Below are 13,212 nucleotides of genomic sequence, written 5' to 3'. Positions count from 1 at the left end.
TTAGAGAGAGGTAGCAGGTGTCGAAGGGTGTGAGGTGCATCAGATTCACGTCGTAGAGGCTGCGTGCATCCGTCGGGGCTGTGGGCCTGGGCAGCTGTAAGCGGTAGAAGCCGGGAGAACACCAGACTGTGTCCTAAAGCAGATGCTAAGAAGTCAAGATGGCCGTTAAAACTAAGGAGGGAGCAGGGGCCATTAAGGTCCAGAGAAGCAGTTGTCCAGGAAACACAGAGTGGAGCTAGAGGAGCAGAACTGAGGTGCGAACAGGGTCAGAGAACCCAGGCTTTTTTCCACAAACGCAGCTCCGACGACTTCAGCTCTTTCTCACTGGAGGCTAACCTCAAGGGAAGTGGTAAGTCCCAGCCACGGCTGGGACAAGCACAGGGCGCTCATCAACACGACAGTGAGAGGCAAGAACGGTGCAGTTGTCGTCCCTGAGCTTCAACATTGAATCGGGCTCTGCACTACAAAAAAAGTGTAGACGCCCCCTTGCCAAGGTCACGGATAACCTTACTGCCAGCTCTGTAAACGCCGACCTTCAGATCTTGTGTGGCTTGACCTCTGTGCAGCATTTAGCATGCCTGGTCCCCACTCCTTTTTAAATCTCTCTTCTATTGTTTTCTGAACTCACTCTCTGTCCTCAGCTCCAGAGTCTCCCATACTTCCTGAGTCTCATTTCATTGCTCTTTCCTATAGTAAAATGGGGAGCTAGAGAACAAAAGGCAAGAGCTGGTTTGAGAGTAGAAATCAGTCAGTTTGTTTTCTTGGAAATTGAGATTGAATTGCCAATGCAGCTATCCAATTGCATAAATGCATATGATGGCTGGAGCTCTGGCAGCTATTTTGGACCATGAGGACAAAGGCTACACTCTAGAGATGGAGTCGTGACTGGAAGGACCCTGGATCACTGATGACAGGGAGCTCCATATCAAACCCTGGACTGCCTACTTCCTGACTTCTTTTACACAGACAGAAGTAAACTTTTTGTTTTAAAAGCCACTTATATAGGTTTTCTGTTTTTGCAGCCTAATCCTAACTAATACAATCCCCATTACCTACAAAATAAGATTCAAACATAACTTAAAAGGCCCTGTGATTTGGTCCCTGCTTACCCTTCCACTCCATCTCTTACCACAGCCTTTCACCACTAATCTCTTGCACTTTATGCTGAGTCATTTCAAACCACTTATTCTCTGAATGCACCTTTGTGTCTGCACATGTGCTTCTTGGCGCTCACGGAGGTATGAAGGAGCAGACGTGCTGGGCCTGTTTCTACCCTCCCTGAAGTCGAGCCTCTGCAAAGACTCCCACCCAGGAAAGATGGTTTTCTAGGAGTTCCACAACATGAACCAGGCTGACAACAGATGAACTCTGACCTTGAGCAAAACCTGTCCCCAATAATCTATAGTTACTCTGAAAATAAAAACAAGTATGTTTTTTTTAAATCCACCAGAGGGAGACAAACTGAAAGAAAACGCGGAGAAAGATCAGAATTAGGGCACTTCTGAAGCCTTCCAGATCATGTTAAGATTTAAAGAAAAACGATGAACTCGTGCAACTTACTGGTCTCTTAGGATGCATATCTATCACAATTTAGTCAATTTCATAATGTTTTTAATAATTAAAATGAGGGAGGTATTTTCTGGCCTTATAGGTGTTTGTATTCAGTTGCCTTTGGGGTCTATAACAAAAAAGGGCCCTAGGATCCTGGGAATTAAGTTTAAAGTCCAAAGTGGAAGTTGTGGAGAAGCGGGAAGAGGACCACACCTGAATTCCAGCTGCGGCTCTGTCGCAACGTGATGGTGGGACCACAGGCAGGTCTCTTTCCTGCGTTTCCTCACCTGGAAAGCACAATGACTAGATTAAGGAATTATGACAGCCATCAATTGTTGTGTCCCTTCTTTATGCAGATCCGTACCAGACCTCACTCAATCTCCATAACCCCATAAGGTGATACTGTTACTGTGACGCTCACTGTTTCACAGGTGAGGGCAACTGAGTCCAGGAGGGTAAATAACTTGCCTGATCTTACTCACCTGAGAAGCCACAGAGCCGGGTTCAGAACTCAGGAAAGTGGGGACCGTTGCCTGGACCCCGTGCTGCTGTTTTCACAGACGTTCTTTCCGGTTCCCAAATTTCTGTACGTTATGATAAGCACAAGAGTTAAACAAACCTAAAGGTAGTTTGAAATCTGTCATATTGTCTATTTTCTTTCTGAATCCTAATACACGTTAGACCAAGCATCTTGGCAGTAGGACGATAATCCGCTGGTAATTCTTGGGCGGGTTGACAAAATCTTTACAATTCAGGGCTGATCCCTTAGCGACATAATCGAAATACGTTTAGCAATACTGCCAGTAATTTAGAACGAGGCAATTACACGAAGCTAGTAATCCTTTTTTAATAGAAAAAGAAAAGAATTCAGGGATTAGTAAATATTCCAGACGCTCTTTTCTCTTTGAATCACCTGGTTTCATTCCAGAGAAGATTAGTAAGACTTAAAAACCATTGTCAGCCCCAAAACCTACTGGTTAGCCTATTTTGACCTAAAGGAACCTCTAGGTTCGCTCAGAAAGAGCAGTTTTTTAAAAAACACCGAGTTTGACCTTCAATCAGGCGTCTCCTTCCTGCTGTGCTTTGGCAGCACAGCCCAAGGTCATTCTCAACATCCTGAGAAAATGTTGCTCTTTCATGTAGAATTGTAGCGGTTTTCCCAAAGTGGTGAATGCAAGTTTTGAGTCGCCTACCTTTCAACAAGTTTAAACAGAGGCATTAGATGGTCTCAGTAAGGGTGTTGAATGTGTCTAAACTACCCAGCTGTCCGTCTTAACCCCCAAATAATTCATAACCTCATTTCTTTTACTGGTAAATTTCAATACTAGTAGTGTCTAGAATGTCTAGAATTGTCTGGAACGATCTGCATTTCGTTATTTTTACAATCACTTTTTAGTTTGTGGGTTTAGAGAAATCAGTTTTCTCATTTAAAAAACAATATAAAAAACGTTGTGCCCTGCAGGTCATTCCTTCTCCTATTTGTGGTTTTCAAAAGGGCAGCTGCCAAGTGAGAAGGCACCTGGGCTGCCAGGGCTCTGCGTCTCTCAGTCATTCCAGAGACGGGAGATAAGGAGGCGTTTCTCCAGCCTTGGAGCTTCATGAATAATTCCATGCCCATCCGCATGTCCGTACCCGTGTGCGTAAGGCTCAATGTTTTTTCTTTTTTTCTTGGTGTAGGCCACAGTCTGTTCTCTGACTCACTCAGGAGAAAAAGAAATCCACCATCAGAAAAGGTTCTGGTTTGTTTTTTTTTCAGCTGCAATGGGCTGGGACGCAACAGAGAGTTGAGTGTTCTCCTAGGAAGAACATTTTCTCAGTTTGTCCTAGCTTACAAAGATGAATAAACGATGGCATTTTTCTGTGATAAGTAGTGTTTTCACAAGCCATGGTGTAGGTTTATATGGACTTTATGGGTTTAATTTAATTCACATGAAATTCTATCGAAGAATTCGTCTTGTTCATTGTGTCCTTTCTTTCCCCCAGCTGCGTTTCTTAAATACTAGGAATTAAGTTTCTGTACCACAAGCTTTCATTGGCCCCAAACATCCACTCCAATTGACAACTGGGCCTGAGCAGTTAAAGAGCTTACATTCCTGAGACGAGAAAATGAAACAAACTTCTGGTTTATCAGTTTGCTCCCCTGTCCTGAAACTTAGCAAGAGGGATGCAGACGGCTGCCCTGGAAATCTGGGCCGTGATCTGAAAGCGGAAAGCTGGGCGGTCCACTGGGATGGAAGCTACCTGTGAATTTTCAAACTTCTAGTAGCCATATTAAGAAAGTAAAAAGAGGGGCTGGCTGGGTGGCGCAGTGGTTAACTGTGCACATTCTGCTTCGGCACCCCAGGGTTCACCAGTTCAGATCCCAGGTGTGCACATGGCACCGCTGGGCAAGCCATGCTGTGGCAGGCGTCCCACATATAAAGTAGAGGAAGATGGGCACAGATGTGAGCTCAGGGCCAGTCTTCCTCAGCAGAAAAGAGGAGGATTGGCAGCAGATGTTAGCTCAGGGCTGATCTTCCTCAAAAAAAAGAAAAGAAAAGAAAAGAAAAGGGTCATTCATTTAAAGAACATATTTTATTTAATCTAACATATCAGAAATATCATTTCAATACACACTCAACATACAAATTATTAATGAGCTATTTCACACTCTTTTCTCAGATCCTGTGTGTATTTTACACATACAGCACCAGCGGCATTTTAAATCCCCAATAGCCACCATATTGGCCAGTGCAGGTGTAAGCGATCTTTCTCTCTCTCTCTTCCGCTCTCTCATGGCACATGGGAAGGAGAGAGCAAGGTTTTAGGATGTGGGTTCAAACTTTAGTCAATCATGAGAGAATTACCTTCTAGCTGGACAGAGAGGGAAGAAATTCCCCACTCCCGCTCTCTGGCCACACACCTACGGCCTCTGTCTTCATCTCTCTGGGCTTGTTGGCCCCTGCTGACGGGCCAGGTCTGTGTTCTGAGGCTGTTTCTCATTTCAGGAAGGTGTAGCCCACTCTGAGCTCATAGGTCCCTGACTTTGCTCAAATTAATGCTAACTTCCAGGTTCCATTTCCTTTTCCTCAGCTCAGATCCCTGCTCTCTCCTTAATCAATTTAGAAGCCTTATCTCAAAAATACAGAGGTCAGCAAAAGAGTGAGGACAAAGCGTGGAAAGAAATGTGGGGACCCTTATCTGAAACTCATGACCCCAGATCCAGAGATGGGAGCTTCTCCTTATACTTAACTCAGGAAGAGGCTGAAAAATGCCTTAAAAAGATTCTCTAGCCCATTCCTGAGCTCCCAATCAACCTCTCCTTCTGTTTCTCTTGCTCCCCCTCTTAGCACAGTGCTCCCCTTCTGAGTAGCTCCAAGCCCAGGATGGCACCCAGGATCTAAAGGAGATGTGAGAGACTCATTCACAGAGGGGACCGCTGCTTCCTCCACTCCATGAGGAAATCCCTGCTGGCAGCTGGTCTCCTGAGGACACGACTATCTACCCCAAGGGCTCTTTCCTCATTATTTCCAGCAATTCCACCCCTTAGGGCTCCGTTGAAATGTATTACGGATTCTACTTGAGCGCCTGAGCTTCCAGCTCTGTGAGACTGAATTCCATTAGCCCGGTTTCCCTAAACTGTCTCAGTCTTTAGTAATCTGGCCCATTCCTGGAACGTAGAAACTGATACTCCTTCATCACAGGTCCATCTGTAAACGTACCTTCTTGCCTGAGGACACTAGGAACTCAATGATCCCTTTGTGTTAAAAGTACCCAGCATGGGGTCGTTAGAAGGGCACACTCACGGCTGGGGTCCCGCTTCCCCAGGGTGGCAGGAGTACGTATCTCTGAACGTGGGCGCCTGGTCCTGGACCCTGAGCTGTGCTCCCTTCCTCTCCCTGCCTTGTATGTTGGAGTTGTAAGGAGGGACGTGGTTTTCACACTCACAGACAGGGCTCGCTCTCAGTTCCAGTCTTCCTGCCTGGCTGTAACCCTCAGCTTCTCCTAAAGTTTCATTTCTGCTTCCATTTCTAGGGAGAGGAGAGGTTTCACTGAGAAATGCAATAGGCAGTGGATGTGGGGTTCCCTTTCTCTTCACCGTCCCTGCCTCTGCCTCCCAGTTCTTCCCTCCACGGCCCCCATCCCTGCTTGTGCTCAGAGCATCATAAAACTGCTGGCTCTTAACGGCCACTAGTTGCGTCCCTCTCAGTGCTGATCTTGCCTTAGCCCAGCCACCCACTGCGCCCGGTGCTGCAGCTCCATGCTGCGCCCCACTCAGCCATGGGCTGAGCTGTAACCCCACTCTGGTCTCATCCCACCTGTTTTTGGTTTAACCACATGGCTGAGTCTATTTAGAGATAGAATGGTAAAACTAGAATTCAAATCCAGGCCTTTGGACCCCAGATTTGTGATCAAGATGAAAAACTGGGGTTTGAGGAAGAACAGCAGACAATTGTGTGTGCTTGTGAGAAACAGAGAGTGGGCAGGGGGAGACTGAGGCAGGGGGGCCGGGTACGGTCCTTGTGTTGGTTGCAGTGTGAGGCCGTGAGGAACCTGGTTGACACCAGTGGCAGAAACAGGCAATTAATGGGACAGACATGTGGAGGTTGAGGATCGCTATAAACTGGTAACCGATTATATGATGAGGGGTGGGAAAGAGGGGGCGAATGGCTGACGCTTTAAGATCACTTTAAGATCACTGGACGGGTGGTGAGGAGATGCCCAGAGACCCAGCCAAACTGAAGCCAGGCACCTGAGGGTTACTGTAGACATTCAAGAACATGGTTACCCTTCAGCCTTGTTCCCAACACAGAGGCAGATGAAAAAGAAGTTGATCTTGTCAATTTGCTGTTTTCTCGTTTAACCTGAGGGCTGACTCAAGGATCACAGGATTTATGAGCTTACTTTGCAGAAGAAAAAGAACGCCTTCAAGGAAGTTATGATCACCAGGTAACCAGCCCCCAGCTGCCCTTGATGCCGGGAAGTTAGAAACCCAAGGGCTGATCTGGAGTGAAAGAAACACAGATTTCCCCCTTTGTTTCTCTGAAACTCCTCCTGCCAAGCCTTTTAGCTCTACAGTCTTTACAGGCTTTATAAGAGACTTGGTTCTATAAGAAGAAACCCCGTTTCTAAAAAAAGAAAACAGGGTTTCTTCTTTTGTTAAGGCAGATTTGAGAGAACCGATCCTCTCACCGTCTCATTTTGGCCAATTAGAATAAGCCTTTCCCACCTTCCAGCACTGACGTCTCAGTGATGGCTTTATCTATCGCACAGGCCCAGAACTTGAGATTAAGAAGTGTGGTAGCAAAGTCAGTCAACTCTCTTTATCGCACAGGCCCAGAACTTAAGATTAAGAAGTGTGGTAGCAAACTCAGTCAACTCTCTTTGATTCTGTCTCCTCGTGTGTAAACCGAGGGGCTTGAACAAAGTCATCTCTCAGGGACCTTCAAGAGCTAGGGCTCCTGGACTTCAGTGGGTGTCCGTATGTCTGTACACCCCTCAACAGGCAGACGGCATTAAGCAGTGTCCGTCCCTCAAGCTTGGTTCTCAGGACGTTGGCCAATCTTCGCCGGGGTGGGAGCGTCATCTCAAAGGCAATGCTCTTCGAGCTCCTAGGAAAGCACCCACAGTAGAAGCTCTCGTGCCTCTTTCACAGCAGATGCTAGGAATGAGGTCTAAGCTTCGCCACTCATTAGCTGCGCGGACTTGGGCAACGTAACTAACTTTTCTGTACCTCAGCTTTCTCATCTGTAAAATGGAGATAATAATAGAACCTACCGTATTGGGTTGTTATGAGAATTAAATGAGATCATACATTTGCCTGGCAGATGGCATTCAATACGTTTACCTGTTATCATTTCATATTTCTTGGCCCCTGAAGTCCTACCGTTTACAATTCATCTAAATAGGACCTTTCATCGGTCCCTCGAGGAAAAAAGTAAACAGAAGGAAAAAAATAAATAAAGTAAGGCATTTTCCCAAAATCACAGTAGGAATCGACTCATCAGGGTCCTTCTGATGTGAGCTGGAGCAAATTTCAGCGGTGAGGAAGCTGGGACGATGGGTGTGGGGCGCTGGTGCTGATGAGCGGAAGACGGCAGGAGGAAGGGGCTTGGGGTCTGGGCAGGGGGCAACAGCAGGAGAGCAGCAGCCTCACTGGGCAGTGGGGGAACAGGGTGCCACTGCGTGACGGGAGAGGGGCACAGAGCGAGGAGAGGGAGGGGTGCAAGGTTACCTCTGCTCCCCACCCGCCAGCCGGGGAGTGAGGTGAGCGGAGAAATGGTCCCAGCCCCTGGAAGCCAGGGGCCCTGCTGCCCTGTGTCCCCTCCTTTTACTCTCCCAGTAGGATGGGGCAGTGGGGAGCGTTACCAGACTTCTTTCACTGGGTGTCAGGAGAGAGAGAAAGATCAGCAACGGAGAAGCAAGTAGAGGAGCGATGTGGCAGTATCTCCAATAGCGATGGCCACTTGCCTTCCACTTCACGCCCCTCCCCCCAAATAGATAGGAACGGGTTGAGGATAAGCCCCAGCCCACTGCTGGGCCTCCCAGGGAACTTGCACGTCACTGAGGGCAGAAACAGTGTGTCACGGACTTTGTTGACCCCAGCATCCCGCAGAGTCATTGCTGGACCAGGCTCTGACCCAAGGCCTCTTTGGATGAATGAAAGAATTAATAACTCTCCAGACAAGTGTGTACAGTTTGTCACAATAATTACAGAATAGAATAAACCCCTAGCTCCATGCTCCTAGAAACTCAGAAACAGTCCTTCCAGATTCATTTGGTTTTGAAGAATGTCCACTAAGAAACACTTTATCTCAGTGGGTATAGCTGCTGGTGTCTGAGTTCCAGCTTGTCCCCAGTGTGCCATGAGCCTCTGTTGCTGTAGTTAATGTTTACTGTTTATACTAAATGTACAGAATCGAATGTTCCATCTTCTCTTGGGTGTTGTTTTCCTTTTAAAACATTTTACTATTGTTGGAATAATAATACTGTTCTGTGTATTATTTTTAATATTTTTATTTTTAAAATTCTCAGTCTATCCCCAGGATTTTAAAAACCACGCAATAATATATGCGGCACAGTGACAAACGGGCACAGGTTTTATAATCATATATACTTGGGCATAAATCCATGCTTCCCTATATGAGCTGTGTGATCTTGGAGAGGTTACTTAGTCCCTCTGTGCTTCCCTCTCCTCATGTATAAAATGGGGTGATGAGAGTTCCCACCAGGCAGGGTTGTTGTCAGAATTAGATGGGTTAATGAATATAAAACAGGTGGCACATAGTAGGTTGTTAGTAAATGTGACTTCCTTTTTCTGCCACCATAACGATGTCTACAGTGGTCAGCTCTCTGCTGTGATGATGCTGCGTAACAAGCAACCCTCAATTTTCAGAGGCTTATGACAACCATCCATGCCCTTGCTCGTAGGTGTGCGAGTTGGCCGAGACGTCTCTACCTCAGGCTGCTACTGAGGCTCAGGTCTACTCCTTGTGTCTCTCTTTCTGGGAATGGGTTGAAGGGACAATGGCTACCTGGGGCACACCCCTCTCATGGCAAATGGCAGGATCACAAGAAGGCAACCCAAACCATGCCAGCTCATTGCAAACCTCTGCTCTTGTCAAGTCTGCTCTCCTTCCATCGGCCAAAGTCAGTCACAGGGCTGAGTTCACAGCCAGTGTGGCAGGAAGGTGTGTCCCCAAGAGGGAGGGGGAGGGAAGTGACTATTTGCTTAATACCCATCTATTCTACCACAACAGAGAATTTAATTTTCATAAATTTCTGAATAGCATGTCAACAAATAAAGAGAACTAGAGAACCTAGATGAGGTTTCCGGAACTATGCTTGTTCTCATATTTGAGGAGAAAAAAAAAACAATCCAGAATACGCATTAAAATAGAATTCAATCTGTTTGTAAGCAGAAATATATAAGCAAGAGTTTTGTAAACTGCCAAGCAAAATACGAATATGAGGGGATTATTCTTCTATCTGATTTGTCTCATGATGATTATTCAGTTTTATGGATGCTCTCTATAAATTGCCAAATATTACAGAATTCGGCATTCCTTTTAGTGACCATAAACCCATAATTTTTTAAAAGGAGTAGAAATACTGTGAGTTACTTATTGTGTTTCGATTATTCATTATTTTTTACAAGTTTTAATAACATATAAATGTTATATAATGTTTTATTTTATTATAAATTATATACTGGATAAGACCAAGCCTCCCTGGGGGTCCAGCACAGCTGTTTTCAGGGCTCTGGGAACATCCAGAGCTAGCAGACTGATGTCATGGAGAAGTCCGAGGCGTGGGCTCCGGTCCCGGCCCTCCAGCAGGCGGTGGACATTCACGCTTTCTGTCTCTGGGGGAGCTGAGAGGGAAAAAAGCAGCAGTCAGCCAGGTGGTCTCTCCAGCTCCAAATGTCTTGTTTCTAAACTGAGGATGTGGTCTCTGCTTTGAGAAGAAATGGGAATACCCACGGCACAGAGGAAGGAACTTGTACGTCATCCCGTCTGTGCCAAAACTCAGCACAGGGCAGTGGTTCCGGACACAGACGGCAGAGCCAGGCTGTCTGCGCTGAGTCCTGGCTCCACCACTTACCTTGGGCGGCTTAGGTAACCCTTCTGAACATCTGTGAAATGATGGTAAAAATAGTACCCGCCTCATCAGGCACTTGTGAGGATTAAATGAGTTAATCATCAAAAGCAGTTAGAACGCTGCCTGATCCCCAGGAAATGCTAAAGCGGTTATTCATTGCCTCTGATAAACAGTTTGAAGGTTTGCGCTGGGGAGCCAGCCCCGTGGCCTAGTGGTTAAGTTCAGTGTGTTCTGCTTCAGCGGCCTGGGTTTTGTTCCTGGACACGGACCTATACCACACGTCGGCAGCCATACTGTGGTGGTGACCCACATACAAAATAGAGGAAGATTGGCACAGATGTTAGCTCAGGGCAAATCTTCCTCAGCAAAAAAAAAAAAGTTTGTGCTGTTATTTTGTGCCTTAAAGAATCACTAAATAATTTTTAACCTACAGTAGTTCCTTTTCATTTTTCAGAGAAACAGTGCCTATTATCTGATTAGAAAGGAATTCTAGGGGCCAGCCCAGTGGCACAGTGGTTAAGTGCGCACATTCCGCTTCAGCAGCCCAGGGTTCGCCAGTTCGGATCCCGGGTGCAGACACGGCACCACTTGGCAAGCCATGCTGTGGCAGGCGTCCCACATATAAAGCAGAGGAAGATGGGCACGGATGTTAGCTCAGGACCAGGCTTCCTCAGCAAAAAGAGGAGGATTGGCACCAGTTAGCTCAGGGCTAATCTTCCTCAAAAAAAAAGAAAGAAAGCAAAAAAAAAAGAAAGGAATTCTATTACCTTAGAAGTAATTTAACCATTAGCATCTCCAGTAGCTTTAAATTGTGGGTAATAACCTGAGTCTATTTATGAGAGTGACAATCCTCAACCTCCGTTGGGCATTTACGGCTCCATCTGGCCTTGGATATTTGCTTTTCCCTCCCTCCTAGTGTGAGCAAGAAAAACCAATCAAAAAGAATATCAATCATTCTCTTTTGGTTTGTTTCTCACTTGATGGTCTTCCATTTGTTTTTGTTTTTTTGTCTTTATTTTTTTTTTTAAAGATTGGCACCTGAGCTAACAAATTTGCCAATCTTTGTTTTTTTCCCTTCTTTTTCTCCCCAAAGCACCCCCAGTACATAGTTGTATATTCTAGTTGTCAGTGCCTCTGGTTGTGCTGTGTGGGACGCTGCCTCAGTATGGCCTGATGAGCAGTGCCATGTTGGTGCCCAGGATCCGAACTGGCGAAACCCCGGGCCACTGAAGCAGAGCGCACGAACTTAACCACTCAGCCACAGGGCCCGCCCCAGATGGTCTTCCATTTGTTGATCGCTGATTATTTCTTTATACACCCTCTACTTTCAGTGACTACAGTGTTCAAAAAAATTATTGTAGCATTGGTTTCATTTCATATTATTAAAAACTTAGAAACTGGTCACCTAAATACTTAATTGATGATTATTTGTTATTATTAGCAGTTTTATGAAATTCACAGATCCATTTTCATAATTACCATTTTATTTTTTTAGCGTGCTTACTTTAAAGGCAATAGTGTAATGAAATAGCCTTCCTCCCTGACAGTGGAACATTTTACAGTAAGAGGCTACTTTATTGCTCTTTCAACCAAAGAAAACATTGTCTTCCTATTTACTTACGAGGATTCTGCTCCTTCTCGTAAAGTAGAAACATAATGAGCACACAGTCAAAGCTTGATGCCCGTGAAATCATTTTCTCCTTAGTTACCGTCAAATAGAGTCCTTCCTGCTCATGCACGCCCGTGCCCATCACCGCCTGCAGGCGGTCACTGGTGTTCCGTGTGCCGGCAGCACCCGGACGCACCGGGATACTGAATGGTGAGCGTGTGCAGCCCCGTAACCAAGGAGCTCAGAGAGGCCACCAGGAGGCGAGGGGCCGAATCACAGCTGCCCTAGCTTCCGGGACATTGCTTCCAAAGATGCCAAACGTTGTGAGGGGTTAACTGCCCCCACAACATCCACCTCATTGATTCTCACAAACACCCTAAAACTGGCAGTCACCTTGCCGCACAGCTCAAGGGGGCTCTATTCACGTAACTATGCTGCCCCGCAGCTCTACGAACTTCCTCTCATCCTGGCTGGCTTTTGTAGAAACCAAAAAAAAAAAAAAAAAAGTGAATGCAATTAACTAAAACCCCTCAAAGTACTAGCATTTTCTCCAGATTAGAAAAGCTGATAAAGAAAGCTCAGGCGAGCCTCAGAGACACGGCTCTGCTTTCAAGAATGCTGTTGGTTTGAAGCTTTAGGATCTCTGAAGAAACTTGGCTTTTTTAAAAGAACTTTACATCTGTTAATCATGGCCACGGAGGATCATAAGGTCTGGAATAGCAAAGGATGTCACCATCACAGCCCAAACACTCAAGTCCTGGGCAGCAGCGATGTGGCCTGGATTTCTGGTAATTAAATAAATGTATAACTAATATGATTGATTTCAAACCTGTGCAAGACCGACCACATAGGTGCATTTATATAGAAGGAAAAAGTCTTCCGTAAGATCATGTCCGTTTTTGGTATGGGAAAAAGTGGTTATCATAAGCATTTATCTAACTGATTCTGTTTGCACTTTTTAAAAAACATGAATCTATTGAGTTCATTCATCTCACAAAGGTTGTCTAGGCCTTTAGTTACTGAATGAAAATGGAAAAAGCAATATTTTTGCAAAACTGAATGGACATTAACAACAATTCGTTCTTTGAGAATACTCATATATTGAAGATTGAAATCACACTCAAAAATGAATCAAGAAAAGCTATGGAAGCTTCAGTTACACATAAAGGAAACTGAAATCCCATTTTATAGATTTTTTTTTTAGGAAGATTAGCTCTGAGCTAATATCTGCTCCCAGTCCTCCTCTTTTTGCTGAGGAAGACTGGCCCTGAGCTGACATCCGTGCCCATCTTCCTCTACTTTACATGTGGGGCACCTACCACAGCATGGCTTGCCAAGTGGTGCCATGTCTGCATCCAGGATCTGAACTGGCGAACCCCGGGCTGCCAAAGCAGAACGTGCAAGCTTAACCGCTGCGCCACTGGGCCGGCCCCTATAGATTTCTTGAAGTATACAGCTCAGTCAGGTCCTAC

General features: G+C 45.7%; 1 protein-coding gene across 2 annotated transcripts in view; it reads right to left on the bottom strand.

Annotated features, from left to right (window-relative positions):
* Positions 1-8,559: 8,559 nt before the first annotated feature.
* Positions 8,560-13,212, bottom strand: part of DDX59 (DEAD-box helicase 59) — a 32,250-nt gene continuing 27,597 nt past the window's right edge. For both annotated transcript variants that reach the window (XM_044762745.2, XM_070501477.1), the window contains exon 8: positions 8,560-9,904. In XM_044762745.2, the coding sequence (XP_044618680.1) occupies positions 9,881-9,904 (24 nt within the window). In that variant the 3' untranslated portion in view covers positions 8,560-9,880. The remainder of the gene's footprint in view (positions 9,905-13,212) is intronic.

This window comes from Equus asinus, chromosome 30 (assembly GCF_041296235.1).
Source record: "Equus asinus isolate D_3611 breed Donkey chromosome 30, EquAss-T2T_v2, whole genome shotgun sequence".
NCBI lineage: Eukaryota > Metazoa > Chordata > Mammalia > Perissodactyla > Equidae > Equus > Equus asinus.
Note: the sequence above shows the minus strand (reverse complement) of the source record. Positions and strands in the feature narration are given on the sequence as shown.